The sequence below is a fragment of the Camellia sinensis genome, chromosome 5, assembly GCF_055761805.1.
Source record: "Camellia sinensis isolate YWXY chromosome 5, ASM5576180v1, whole genome shotgun sequence".
Taxonomy (NCBI): Eukaryota; Viridiplantae; Streptophyta; class Magnoliopsida; order Ericales; family Theaceae; genus Camellia; species Camellia sinensis.
This window is the reverse complement of record NC_138965.1, coordinates 201,704,643-201,718,061: the sequence shown is the minus strand read 5'-3', so window position 1 is coordinate 201,718,061 and position 13,419 is coordinate 201,704,643. Positions and strand designations below refer to the sequence as shown.

General features: G+C 42.4%; 1 protein-coding gene across 1 annotated transcript; it reads right to left on the bottom strand.

The window, feature by feature from the left end:
- Positions 1-6,209: 6,209 nt before the first annotated feature.
- On the bottom strand, positions 6,210-9,041 carry LOC145792024 (uncharacterized). Its single transcript, XM_082872499.1, has 2 exons — positions 8,563-9,041; positions 6,210-6,366 (listed from the first exon to the last, which is right to left on the bottom strand). Exons 1-2 carry the CDS (start codon positions 9,039-9,041, stop codon positions 6,210-6,212), a joined length of 636 nt encoding a protein of 211 aa, XP_082728625.1.
- Between the last annotated feature and the right edge of the window lie 4,378 nt (positions 9,042-13,419).

Below are 13,419 nucleotides of genomic sequence, written 5' to 3'. Positions count from 1 at the left end.
TAATTTCATTAAAATCACCACCCACACACCATGGATTTGGAAAATGGGGTTGTAAGCACACAAGGGAATCCCATAACTTCCTCCTCCCCAACACCTCATTTGGAGCATATATATTAACAATCACATAATCAAAATGTTGAGCCAAGGTACCTGAGAGTAGAATGAAGTGCTTACTACTGCAACAGTCTTTTAGCTCAAACATTTGTGGCCTCCAAATACATAGCAACCCTCCTGCACTTCCTTCTGAATCCACCGTTATATAACCCATCTCTTCAAAAGGCCACATGGATCTCACAAAATGCTCCTCCATTGAATTCCTTTTGGTTTCTTGTAAAAGTAAGACATCCACTCTTCTATCCTTCACCAAATTCTTTATTTTGCCCCTCTTTTGTGACCTTCTCAGCCCTCTAACATTCCAAGATAAAATCTGCATAATAATCTTCTATTTTCTCCTTAGTCCCCTACTTAACATACTGTTAAGGTCTAACTGCCCCTTCTTCACCTGCAATTCTTTGTAAATCATTTTCTTCAAGTTCCACTATCTTGTTGACTAGCTCATCCTCTTTACCTTGACATTGCAAACCCAACAGTTTTCCTATCTTCACTTTGATTTTTAGACATTACTCCCCAAAAGCTTGCACACCACAGTTTGAGACATGTACCTTAGTTGTGCTTTGTACACTTTTTGTGCATAAGCATATGAGAGTATGCATATGCAGCAGAGGTTGGATTGGGCTTTTGTTAAACTTGCTTAAACATAAAAAAGAAAAAAATAAAAAGAATCCATTTTTGCAACTATATTCTACAAGAAAAGTTAAGTAAATGATCAAATCAAGAAAAACACAGTAAATGGTTGACAAGCTCAATCACTAAAGTTAAAAATATCAATTTCACTTTCACTAAAAAGGCAAACTTCCTTTTATGTAGTAAAATATTCGATGCCTCAAGGAGAAAAGTATTTACACCTTTATATTTAATTTTAGTTTTAGTTTTTTACTATTTTAAAATATTTAATTTATTCACTAAGTATTAATATTTAAAATTTTAAATGCTTACGTCTCCATGCCTTGGAGCTTACAGCTCATTTCATGAGGGACAAAATGTCTCGAGATACGCATTCACCTTCAAAATGTCTCGAGATACGCATTCACCTTTAAAAACTTTGGTACTGTGTACCAAAAATAATTCTTTGCAATGCCTTCACATTTTCCAAGAGAAATCTTTCTCTTTCCTACACTCTACTGTACCCGGAAAATAGGAAAATAACAATCCAAGGTTCATTGTTGTCATTATTGATATATTTATATACCTCATTTGATCAAACCTTATGCACATTCAAAATCATACATACTTTCATTTGATAATATTGATTTCCTTGACTTTAATTTAATTCTTCTTGGTTCATATTGACGTTTTCTACCGTATTGCACATTTGTGTTCTACATGTGAATGTGTGAGTAAACCGCGAGACATGTTTTCTTTATATACATCTAAATAGGTTTTAGTTTTACACTTTTGTGTGTTTCCAAAAATATTTGGGATTTCTCTCATGTTTTTGGAATGTTTATGTTTCCAAGTTGACCTCTACATTTTTTTTTTGATCGGCAAAATTTTTTTTTATTGATGAAAACATACAAGGTATGGTAAAATACATCAATAAAGAGGAGCTTGGAGCTAAATCGAAGCTCCAAGCGCCAGTTGGTGAGGAACCAACAAAAAGAGAACAAGAGAAGAAGAAAGGAGAAAAACAACAAAACAGCAACCAACATACACTTGAAGCAAAACAACTACACTTCCAATTACAAAACCTAGATAACAAAACAGCGTACACAACCAAAGTATTGAAAGTAGCCACAGATGGCAATCCAATGATACGTAGCAGCAAAAAACCAGAAAACAGACTACGACACATTGGAAATGCCTTGACTGCCATTGCCCTCATTTCCTTCATCCACCAGTTGAATCAATTACGAGCACAAAACACAAATAATATAACAAACTCCTCTGCCTACCAGCTGAACACAATGAGCACAACAACCCGCTGAACCAACTAGCTGAACCCTTCCATTGCCAGCTCAAAACAGAGTTCAGGACATCAAAACAAACCAGCCCAGAAATCAGACAACAGATCAGAACTTTAACCTCTACATGACAAATCAAAACAGAACTTTGATCCTTGAATGATGCTCAAATGAGTGCTTAGATAATTAGGTTTGCTAAAAAGGTTTTGTACTTTAAGCTTGCTTTAATAGTGGTGCTGTCTTGTATTCATCGAGAGGATTGGTTTTCCACTTAACTTGCACTAACAGACTGACCATCCTGCTGATCCAAAGCATGCTATTGCTAATGTGGGTCTAGGGGGAATCCAATACATGCAGTACTAGATGTACATTGTATTGCCATGCATAAAACGGGCGAGCACATCATATATGTATGTTGAATGTAGTAAGGCTTGTGGACAAACATTTTGGTAAGTCCTTGCCATTCGACATTATCAATCATCAAAAGTCCTTCTAGATGATAGGTGATAGTAATGTATGTGAAAATGACCAAACAAAAGAACTTGTATGCATGATTCACTTCTTTAATACTCCTTTGAGTTAGACAATGCATAAGGCAGATACGTTTATTTGTAATATTGATGTTTTTTTGCAATATTTTTTGAGCTGAAAGTTCAAGTTATTGCTATTACACCATTCATCCACCTCGACATTCATTTAAATTATTGTTTTTAGATTTATTATCTATTTATCAATTTATCTTGCAGAATGATAAACGGGAAAGGGTGGTAAAAGCAAGTCGGGATATCACCATCAATAGCAAAAAGGTCATATTCCAGGTGCACAGGTAACAAGATGTTGTTCCCTGCTTGTACATTTTCCATTGTCCTTTATCACTACACTTTACCTCTTTACTGGCAGTTGATTTAAATGTCCTCTTTAAGGTCTTCCATATGATTAATGGCGTATTTCTTGGCTTTAATTTCGCTACAATTCAATGAGTCAGTTTTGTGTGTACCGAATACCACACTAGATGATTGTGGATCAGAACTCTGCACTTGATTGGACTATCCAGGAATCGAGACCCTGCAGCAATGAGCACTATTAAAGCTGCTCGGCCAGGGTTGGCCGGATAACCCCTCCGGTGTGAGAGTGAGTGATCGGAGAAGATGAGAGGTACTTTCTAAGTGTAGAGAGTTGTGTTTTAAGTGAGTATCGTTCAGTTTAGATCAATTACCTTAAGTGTGAAGTAAGTGTAGTTTATATAGAACTCCTTACTTGTTGCTCAAGATGGTTTCATGAAATTTTTAGTGCTGCAAAGTTTCCTTTAGCATTGCTCAAGGTGGGGAACCATCTGGTAGTTAACAAGGGATGTATATACTCATTGTAACCATGCTTGTAATAGGTCACATTCCCTTGATTAACTGTTTCCGTGATTCTAGGGGGAGGGGACCAGCTGAGGTGGCATCCTCCATGTCCATGCATTCACAGCTTCCACGTTTCTCTGTTAGGTTCTTTTAGCTCGGTACCATCGTGCCTCGGCTCGACCCTCTATGAGATTGCTTGTAGAGATGGGCAGGCCCAGTAGGATATATTTGTATGGGCTCAGCCCCTTTTTGGTTCGGTCTATGGATCAGGTCCCGCAGCTCGGCCCAGCCTAGCATCGTAGTTGGACTGGCTTTTCCACTACGAGTTGGGCCCAAGTACTTAAGGACTTGGGTGAATTGTTGATCATGTAATTGGGCTAACCTGACCGGCCCCTTGTTTACCCTGCTCTTCAGGACTTGAGTCTAATGGATTGGGCCGGCCTAAGGCTTGGATCCGCCCCATTTTATATTTAGTCCCTTCATTTGCCCCTTAGCTTGCGCTAAGGTTCCCCTTGGGGGGAGCTATTGCTCTGTACTCAAGCATCGCGTCACTTCGAATTTGTCCCAGTTCGGCCTTGGTGACAGTTCAATCCTAACACACGTCTCCTGCATGTGTCCTTTCATGGTGACACGTGGCGGCGTGGTACTAGTGTATAGAGATAGTGCGCTGATTCCATACTGATGGTCATGATTTATGTACATTTGTGCCAGCTAAGTGCAATAAATGCTCTGGGGTTATCCATTTAAATCCCTTTGTCTATCTCCAAACTTTTAGAGAGGCCAGAACCCTCTCCGTTCCTCTGTGTTGGTCTCGACGATGCTCTGCCCAGACGTTTCGTTGCCATTCTTGTTCTCGTTTCAGGGCTGTCTACTTGTCGTTGATGTTTTAATCTCTGTAAGTTCTCTTGAAATTTATCTTTTCTTGTACTTTTCTGTCTTGATCGCCCTCTTTGGGCCTTGCGCCATTGTTTCCGGTGTCTGGTTCTATTCTTTGCTTAGTTTGAGTTTTGTCTTCGCCCTATTAGGTCTGGTTAATGAGGAAATTTCAGTCGTAAGTTGATACCCCTGAAGCAATGGCCTTGTTTCGCCGAGATTATGGTATCCCCGATGATGTGACACTTTCGCTGGCGAAGGTTGATGCCAAGCGCATCGACACCAGAAGTACTGTTGCTTTCCCAATCACAACCATTGTTAAAAGAGGGGTCCGATTTCCCCTTGATCCTTTGGTGCGCCTTTTCCTGCACCAAGTTCAACTTACCCCCATGCAGGTGTCTGTTAATCTGTTCTGAGTTGTCTGTGGCATCTCTGCTCTTAACAGGTTGTTGGGTTTGAACTTGGAGATTTGGGACATTTTGGGTTACTATACCCTTTCACACAACATGGATCACAGTACTTATTATCTCCGTGTTCGCTCGGCCGATTGTTATCTTGTAACTAGCTTACCTGATTCGAACAAACATAATGACGATTTTCTGCAAGTCAGTGGTAATTGGGAGTTTCCTATTGGGACTGAGTTCCAATTTGAACGGATGCCCCAAAAGGATGCCTACCCAGGTCCGAGTCCTTCTTCATAGTATTTATATGTTTTTTGCCTTGTTTTGAATGTTGTTTTAATGTTGTTCTTCATTTTTACAGAGGCTTCCCATTTTCAGCACAGGCCGAACTGAGAGAACACCGAGGCCATCAAGGCTATTTTGAGGTATAAGAAAAGGTCTGCGCCCAAGCTACTGGACTACCAGACGACTTATTGTTCCACCATCCCAAAAAAAGCGAGGCTTGTTGCCTCTCTTCTGGATTCTGACACTGAAACTGATACGTCCCTTGCCCCTCTGGTCACAAACCGCCGCCGAAGCCAAGGCTTGCCGTCTTAGAGGACACCTTCTCCTGCCCCTAGTTTCAAGGGGGTGGGTCAATATCAAAAAGGAGAGTGCTGGTGGACTTAGAAGTGGAGGCTTTTGGCTCTTATAACATTTTGGGGACTCTTTTGGTGAAGGCCGAACCGAAGAGCCTTATGGATGTGAAGTTGGAGATAGGAGCCTCTGGCCGTTATACTGTTGCTGCCAAACCCTCTGCTTCGTTTGCTGCAAGGGTGAAGAAAAGGAGGAGGGAGACCGACAAGGCGGTAATTAGAGAGGCTTTTGAAGATCCTGTTGAGGGTGATTCTTTTGAAAAGTGGGAGCCACCAATGTTACATCAGGGCAGACCCATTTCTACTTCTGATTTAGTTATTGCTTCTGTAGACTTTGCTTTTGACCTGACAAGACCTTGTTAATGCCAGTAGATATGGCAGATCACAATGGGCCCCTTAATATTCCGATTCTGAAGGGGACCCTTCAAATGATGACTGCTGTAAGTGTTTTTAGGATTCTCTTGGTGTTATTCTACTATTTGCTTTTCTTTTAATATCTTGTAATCTGCTGTGGTGTATTTAGAGGATGCACCTGTCGATCACCAAAGCTGAGGAACTGGAGAAGGTCGTACTGGAGGCTTCTATGAATGTTGAAAGACTAATAGTGAATTTGGAAGCTGAGAAAGAGGGACGTAGGACTGCTGAGAGGGAGGTGTTCCGTTTGAGCAAGGTTATTACCTCGGCTGAGAAGTCCAAGGAAATTGCCATTGGGGTACAGGCCCAACTTGAAGGGAAGGTGGCAGAGCTGGAGGCGGTTATTGCGGTGATGGCCGTTGAACGTTCTGCTTTGGAGGCTAAGTATTAGCAGTAAGGTTGGGATGAAGCCGGGGCTGCTTACAAAGAAAACGTGCTGGTGTTGCGGGACAAGCTTTTTCTGAAGGGTTGGACAAGTGCTCTGGCCGCTGCTCAGATTCCTAAAAGGTCTCTCGTGTTTCAAGATATTCCTGTTCCATCAAGGTCCTTGGGTTCAAAGACTGCTGCTACCCCTATTATTCTTCCAGCTAAGACTTCCCCATGAACTGATTCTGTAGCCAAGACTCTAGAGAGCGATACTGCCAATGAGACAGTGAACGTTGAAGGGGGTGGAACCCTGGAAATTGAAGCTGTAGGAGATGTGATTAAGGAGGCTTCTACTTCTCAAGAAATTGGAGCTACCTCTATTTTTCCTCCCTAATATGGCCTAGATAAGATTGTGGATACTACTCTTAAAGTTCCTCATGTTGATGAAAGTTGAAGTCACCTTTGGAATGATTTGAAGTTTTTTCTTTTTTTCTCTCTCTCTTTTGCTCTCTTTTGTTTTTATTTTTTTACTGTACTAGGGTTCAGTCTTTTTGAGGAGTTACCCCCTTAAGTTGGTCAAGAAAATTTCTCTTTCTTGTTGCTACTGTTTCGTGGGGCCAGTTATGCCTTTGATAGAATTTCACTTATGATATTGCAATTTGATATGTTTTGTTTTCATACTTGCATTTGTTCATACTGTTTGCCCCCGGCCGAGCACTATTGGGTCCATGGGGCCGAATAGATGCTCGGTCTTCATGGTTGCATTGATTGTTGTAATTTGAATGGGAGTAACTTAGGTCCAGGTTGGCTTTAAGAAAAAACAATTGTTTTCTCCCACCTGAAGCTAAGTAAGATTGGTACTGAAAAACCCGCTCTCTGGGAGAACTACTTAAGTTGGTGTTGGTGTTGATGTTGATAGTATAATTGCCATTGATTGGGACAAATAGATGAAGGCGAAAGATGTCATACTCAAGTCCAGGTTGGTACCAAGAAAACAATTATTTGCCCCTGCCTGGAGCTGAATAAGACTACTGTTGAAAGTGTGATTGTTGAAGGATTTACCCAAGTTTGTCCTAACTTTATTTGGGGTGCAGCAGTACTGGGGTGTTGATGTGATGATACTTAAGAAATTCTGTGATTGCCAAGAAAAAGAGTTAAAAAATTTGTTAGGGCGATTTCCACCAAGCAGTTCCACTTGGCTAAGGTCCGTTTTGGTGGCCAAACATAACTCCACCAAGCAATTCCACTTGGTATGTTTGAGTGCAAACCAAAACTAAATTCTGTTCGGTCCCTTCGAAACTTTTTCCGTGTGGTTAAAACCAAAGCTAAATCCGTTTGGTAAACACCAAAGCTAATTCCGTTTGGTAAACACCAAAACTAACTCCGTTTGGTAAACACCAAGCTAGTTCCATTTATTTTGAAATATGCCCCTTGGGCTTAAGTTATAAAGTCCAAGTTAAGTAATAATCTGTCCTGACCACAAAGCGTGTACAAGTACTTGGAAATAAAAGTTCAAATAAATGGGGAGGCATTCTCATTAAGCGAAAGATAGATGCTTTTACACTTGAGAGATAAATGTGAGGTTGAGTCTATTGATAGTATTTTTTAAGGTTTGCTACATTCCAAGGCTGAGGTATGGCCTTGCCCCTAATATCCTCCAAGTAGTATGCTCCGTTTCCAGTGACGATTGTAACCTTATATGGACCCTCCCAGTTAGATCCTAATTTTCCTTCGCCAGACACCTTTTTATGATCTATAACTTTCCTCAAAACCAGTTCTCCAGGTGTGAATTGTGTGAGAAAACTTTTTGGTTGAAACTCTTGATAAGCTGCAGCTGCTGATATGCTACAAGTCTGATCAGTGCTGCTTCCCTTCGGCCTTCTGCCATATCCAGTGCTTGTGCAATAGCTTCCTTATTATTTTCACTTTTAAACAACTTCGATCGGAGGGTTGGGAGGCCAACTTCAAGTGGGATAATAGCCTCCATTCCATAAGTTAGGGAGTAAGGTGTTTCCCCGTTGAGCGTCGTGCCATGGTTCGGTAAGCCCATAACACGTGGGGTAACTCTTCAACCCATTTTCTTTTTGCACTTTCGAGCCGCTTCTTTACTCCATTGATGATGGTTTTGTTCGACGCTTCTGCCTACCCATTACTCTTTGGGTATCCCAGAGAGGAGTTCCGATATTCGATCTTGAGGTCGGCACAAAATTTCCTAAAGATCTTTTCATTAAATTATGTTCCATTGTCTGCAATCAGTACTTGCAAGATGTCGAAATGAACCACGACGTTTCGCATGACAAACTACTTTGTTTCTGCTTCTTTGATGCTTGCCAGTGCTTCAACTTCAACCCACTTGGTGAAATAGTCGGTTACAGCAATGAAGAATCGTCTGTTCCCAGTGCCCCGTGCCAAAGGTCCAACAATATCTAGATCCCACTGGGCAAAGGGCCACGGGCTGGGGAGTAGAGTAAGAGTTTTGGCTGGCTAATGAATTAGTGGGGCAAACCTCTGACATTTGTCATATTTCTGAACGTACCGTTGTGCATCTTGCTGCATCCGTGGCCACCAGTATCCGTGAGTGAGGGCTCTGTGCGCCAATGACCTTCCACCAATGTGGCATCCACAAATCCCATCGTGAATTTCATAAAGAACATTTTCGACTAGATTTGGATGCACACATAATAGATAAAGACCGAGATAGGAGCTTCGGTATAGCTTCCCAGATGGTGAGACCCAAAACCGAGCTGATCTATGTCGAATTTTGTTGGCTTCCTTCTTGTCTTCGGAGAGAGTGCTAGATTTCAGAAAAACAAGTATTGGATCCATCCAACTCGGCTCTAGGTTATTGTAGATGACTGAAGATGCAATCCTTGGTTCTAGCACAAACTCAACCCAAACTTTTCTAGCACCTTTAGCATCTACTGATGAGCCGAGGTAGGCCAAAGCATCAGCGTGGCTATTTCTGTCCCGACTGATTCGTTCCATTCGTATGGATTGGAATTTTTTAAGTAGATCCTTTGCCTTGCCTACATACATGGCCATTCTTTCGTCTCGTGTTTCATAGACCCCAGTGAATTGGTTAACAATCAATTGGAAATTGTTGAAAACCAAAAGTTGTTCAGCACTGAAATGTTTAGCACTGCATAAACTGGCTAATAGTGCTTCGTATTTCGCTTCATTATTAGAAGCCTTCCAACCAAGCCTAAGAGCTTGCTCTCAGATAAATCCTTCTAGTGATATAAGTACTATCCCTGCCCCCGAGCCTCGGTTATTGGATGATCCGTCGATGTAAAGCTACTAGATGTTACCAATGAAGAGTTTCCATGCTTCTAAAGCACATTGCTTTCCTAGTTCGATGGTGCGTGGCACCTATACCGAGCTGGAGTTCTTGTGCTCGGTGCTCTGGGTGGGAGCAAATTCAGTGACGAAATCCACCAAGACCTGGGCCTTAATTTCTATTCTGGGTTGATATCGAATGTCAAACTCACCAAGTTTAACCGCCTATTTTGCTGTTCGACTAGAGAAATCAGCTTTGCTGATGACAGATCTGAGGGGGAATTCAGTGAGGACATTGATGGTGTGACCCTGAAAGTAATGTTGCAGCTTCCTTGGGGTGATGAGTAGTGCGTAAGCTAGCTTCTCTAAGGGTAGGTATCGTGTCTTGGCATCTAGTAGAGTCTTGCTAACGTAATATACTGGCCTTTGTTCCTTTTCAACTTCCCGAATTAGTACTGCACTTACGGCGTGATATAAGACTGCCAGATATAGGTACAGTTCTTTCCCTAGTTCTAGAGTGGACAAGAGAGGTGGTGTACTGAGATATTTCTTGAGGGCTTGCAATGCTTTGGTACATTCAAGACCCCATTCGAATGTAGCCTTTCTCCTTTGTAGCTCAAAGAAGGGCCTCATCCAATCTGAATACTTGCTGATAAATCGATTCAGGGCGGCTGTCATTCCAGCCAGCTTCTATAGCTCTTTAGCCTTTATTGGCACTTCGAGCTCTTGTATTGCTTTGATTTGATTCGGATTTGCCTCGATTCCTCTGTGAGTCACCATGTACCCCAAGAACTTCCATGTTCCTACCCCAAAAGTGCATTTCGAAGCATTAAGGCGAAGCTAATGGTTTTTCAGGATGTTAAAAACTTCTCTCAGGTCTATAAGGTGGTTTGTAGCGAGCTTGTTTTACACTACCATATCATCTATGTAAGCTTCCATGGTTCTTCCGAGCTGATCCTTGAACATTCAAGTGATCATTCACTGGTAGGTTGCCCCGGCATTCTTAAGGCCGAATGGCATTACTTTGTAACAATAGGTGCCTCTTGGAGTAATAAATGTTGTTTTCTCTTGATCTGGGCCAAACAGTGGTATTTGGTGATAGCCGTTATAAGCGTCCAAAAAGCTCATACGCTCATGTCCCGCTGTCGAGTCTACTAGTTGATCAATACGAGGTAGAGAAAAGCTGTCCTTGGGACAAGCTTTGTTAAGGCAGGTGAAGTCAACATAGACTCTCCATTTTCCGTTCTTCTTTTTGACTACAACTGTGTTGGACAGCCATTGTGGATACTGAACTTCTCAAATCACCCCCGATGCTAGAAGCTTGTCGACCTTGGCAATTACTGCTTTGGTGTGCTCAACTGAGGATCTTTGACTTTTCTGCACAATGGGCTGAGCAGAAGGGTTGATGTTGAGTTTATGGCAAGCAAAATCTAGACTTAACCTTGGAGTATCATACGCTGACCATGCGAATACCTTCATATTTTTCCTCAGCAAATCCAACAGTTGAAGTTTCTCATCTGCGCCTAGCGAGGTACCGATAAGGAAATACTTTTCTGGGTCATCTTCCTTTACTAGGACTTTCTCCAAATCCTCTACTATCTATTCCGTTGGTGTTCCTCTGACATCCTCCAAGACCAGTTATTCAGCTACTTCAACTGTCTGTACCCGATTGCAGAGTTGTTTAGCCTTCATAGCTGCCATGAAGCAATGTTTTGATGTAACTTGGTCCCCTGAGATCGGTTCTACCCCGTGTTCTATTGGGAAGCGGATGAGCTGGTGGTAGGTTGAGGGAACTGCTTCCATTTGATGAATCCAAGGACGACCTAGAATGGCATTGTAAGGAGAAGGTGTATTAATAACTAAAAATTCTATCTGCAGGGTTTTTTTCCCAGCGACAACTGGCAATACTATCTTGCCAAGTGGCCATTCAAGCTGTGAATTAAAGCCGACCAATAGAGCTGCCACCGGGGTGAGGTGCTGCTCAGATAGACCGAGCTTCCTGAACAAGTCGTAATACAATATATCTGCTGCACTGCCCTGATCTACCAGGACTCATTTACGTCAAATCGTTTCCCAATTCCCATAGTTATAATCAATGCATCAGTATGTGGGTGTTGAATATGTTTTAAATCCTTTATAGTAAATGAAACAGTGCATAAGGGGGGCTTAGGTACTGTTCATACCTTTTTCGACGCAAGCCCTACTAATATGACTTGTTGAATCTGCACAGCTTTGGCAATTTCTTCTTGAAGTACCTCCTCACGCTCGTGGCTGGTCGTTCCATGGATTAAATTTATTACCAACTGAGGAGGATGCTCAATGTTCGGTTCCAGTAGAGGGTTCCCTTGTTCGGCCATCACCTTATCCTGATCAATGTAGTCTCGGAAGTGTCCAACACTACCCAATCTTCTAGGTGTTGCTTCAATGCTCTGTAATTTTGAGTCATATGCCCCCTGTCTTGGTGATAGGTGCATCTGAGCTTCTGATTGCACTGAGCCGGATCTCCCAACGTTTTTGGCAGCCAAGTAAAGAATGGCTCTCTCTTGATCTTTTCCATAATACGATAGATTGGTTCCTTGAATACGGTCACAACTGTTTCATGGGATTTAGACTTGTCTACTTCATTCATCGTGACTCCTCGGTGTTCCCCTTGGTCTGCTCTTTTTTTGTGCCGAGCTGTTTGTTTAGTTGATGCTACCTCTATGGGGATCTGATCATCTTCGAGGCGAGCATACCGCTCAATCCTGGCATGCAATTCCTTCAGTGCTGTGGCTGGGCGCTTGGTAAGTGACTGTCTCAGCTTACTTTCTGGATGCAGATCGTGTTTAAAAGACATTACAACCATCTGTTCACTACAAACGTTTTCTTCCAGATCATTATACTCCTTCCAATACCTTCTAGCATAATTATACAGCGTTTCCTCCTGTTCCTTTCAGAGACCGAACAGTGTATTTGGTTCTTTTGGGATCTTAGTATTGGAGACGAATTTGGCCAAGAACTCTTCAGAGAGCTCTTCCAATCGTAAATCAATCCAGCGAGGAGACGATCGAACCATCGAAGTTTGGATTCTCTTAAGTTGGACGGAAAGACTTTGCACATCAGTGCCTCATCTCGGCTCTATAAGGACATCATCTGCCGATAATGGTTGATATGTGTCAGTGGGCCTGACTTCCCATCGTATGACATGATCTTTGATGGAGTGAATTTCTTGGGGGGTCTCATGGCTTCGATTTCTAGGGAGAATGGAGAGCAGATGAGTCGATCCAATGCTCGGTGCTCTCTTTGATGGATAGTACGGTCAAGATGATCCCGTCATTGCTTATTTTGTCTGTTGCCAATTAGCCAAGTACGGAGATCCTGAGGAGGATATTTTGTCTATTGGCTATCTATTTTTTTCCTTTTAGCCTTTCTCTAGCGTGAACCACGGGTGTGGCTGCTCGTTGCCTCATTTTGTATCGGGATTGGCTGGCTTTGTTGCCTAGATTTATTTCTAGAGACCTTCTTAACTGGTGGTTCACGAGATGGGCTCCTCTGTCGCAGGTGAAAGAGCTGTGCGTCGATCCTCTTCTCCGTCGGGTCGCCCATCACCCTTTTAAGTTGTGCTTTCAATTCCTGTATCTCTATTCCCATGGAATCAGTGATTCGATCCCTGTAATCCTTTTATAGTAGAAAATGATGAGAAGAACCTCCAGCGAAGGGCAGTCGATGCTTAACAGATTCGAGAGTCCGGTTGTTGTTTCCTGTCTGTTCTTCCAGGACTATTGGGAGTGCCAAACCTTTATCCTTTGTCTTCTCCATTTGTGGAGTCAATGCCAAGGATGGAATGTTTTCAATCCCCATCGCCGGAATCAAGTGCAGAACTCAGAGACGAAGACGTCCACGTTCACCGCACCAATTGTGCGTACCAAATACCGCACTAGATGATTGTGGATCAGAGCTCCGCACTTGATTGGACTATCCAGGAATTGAGACCCTGCAGCAATGAGCACTGTTAGAGCTGCCCGGCCGGGGTTGGCCAGATAACCCCTTCAGTGTAAGAGTGAGTGATCAGAGAAGATGAGAGGTACTCTCTAAGTGTAGAGAGTTA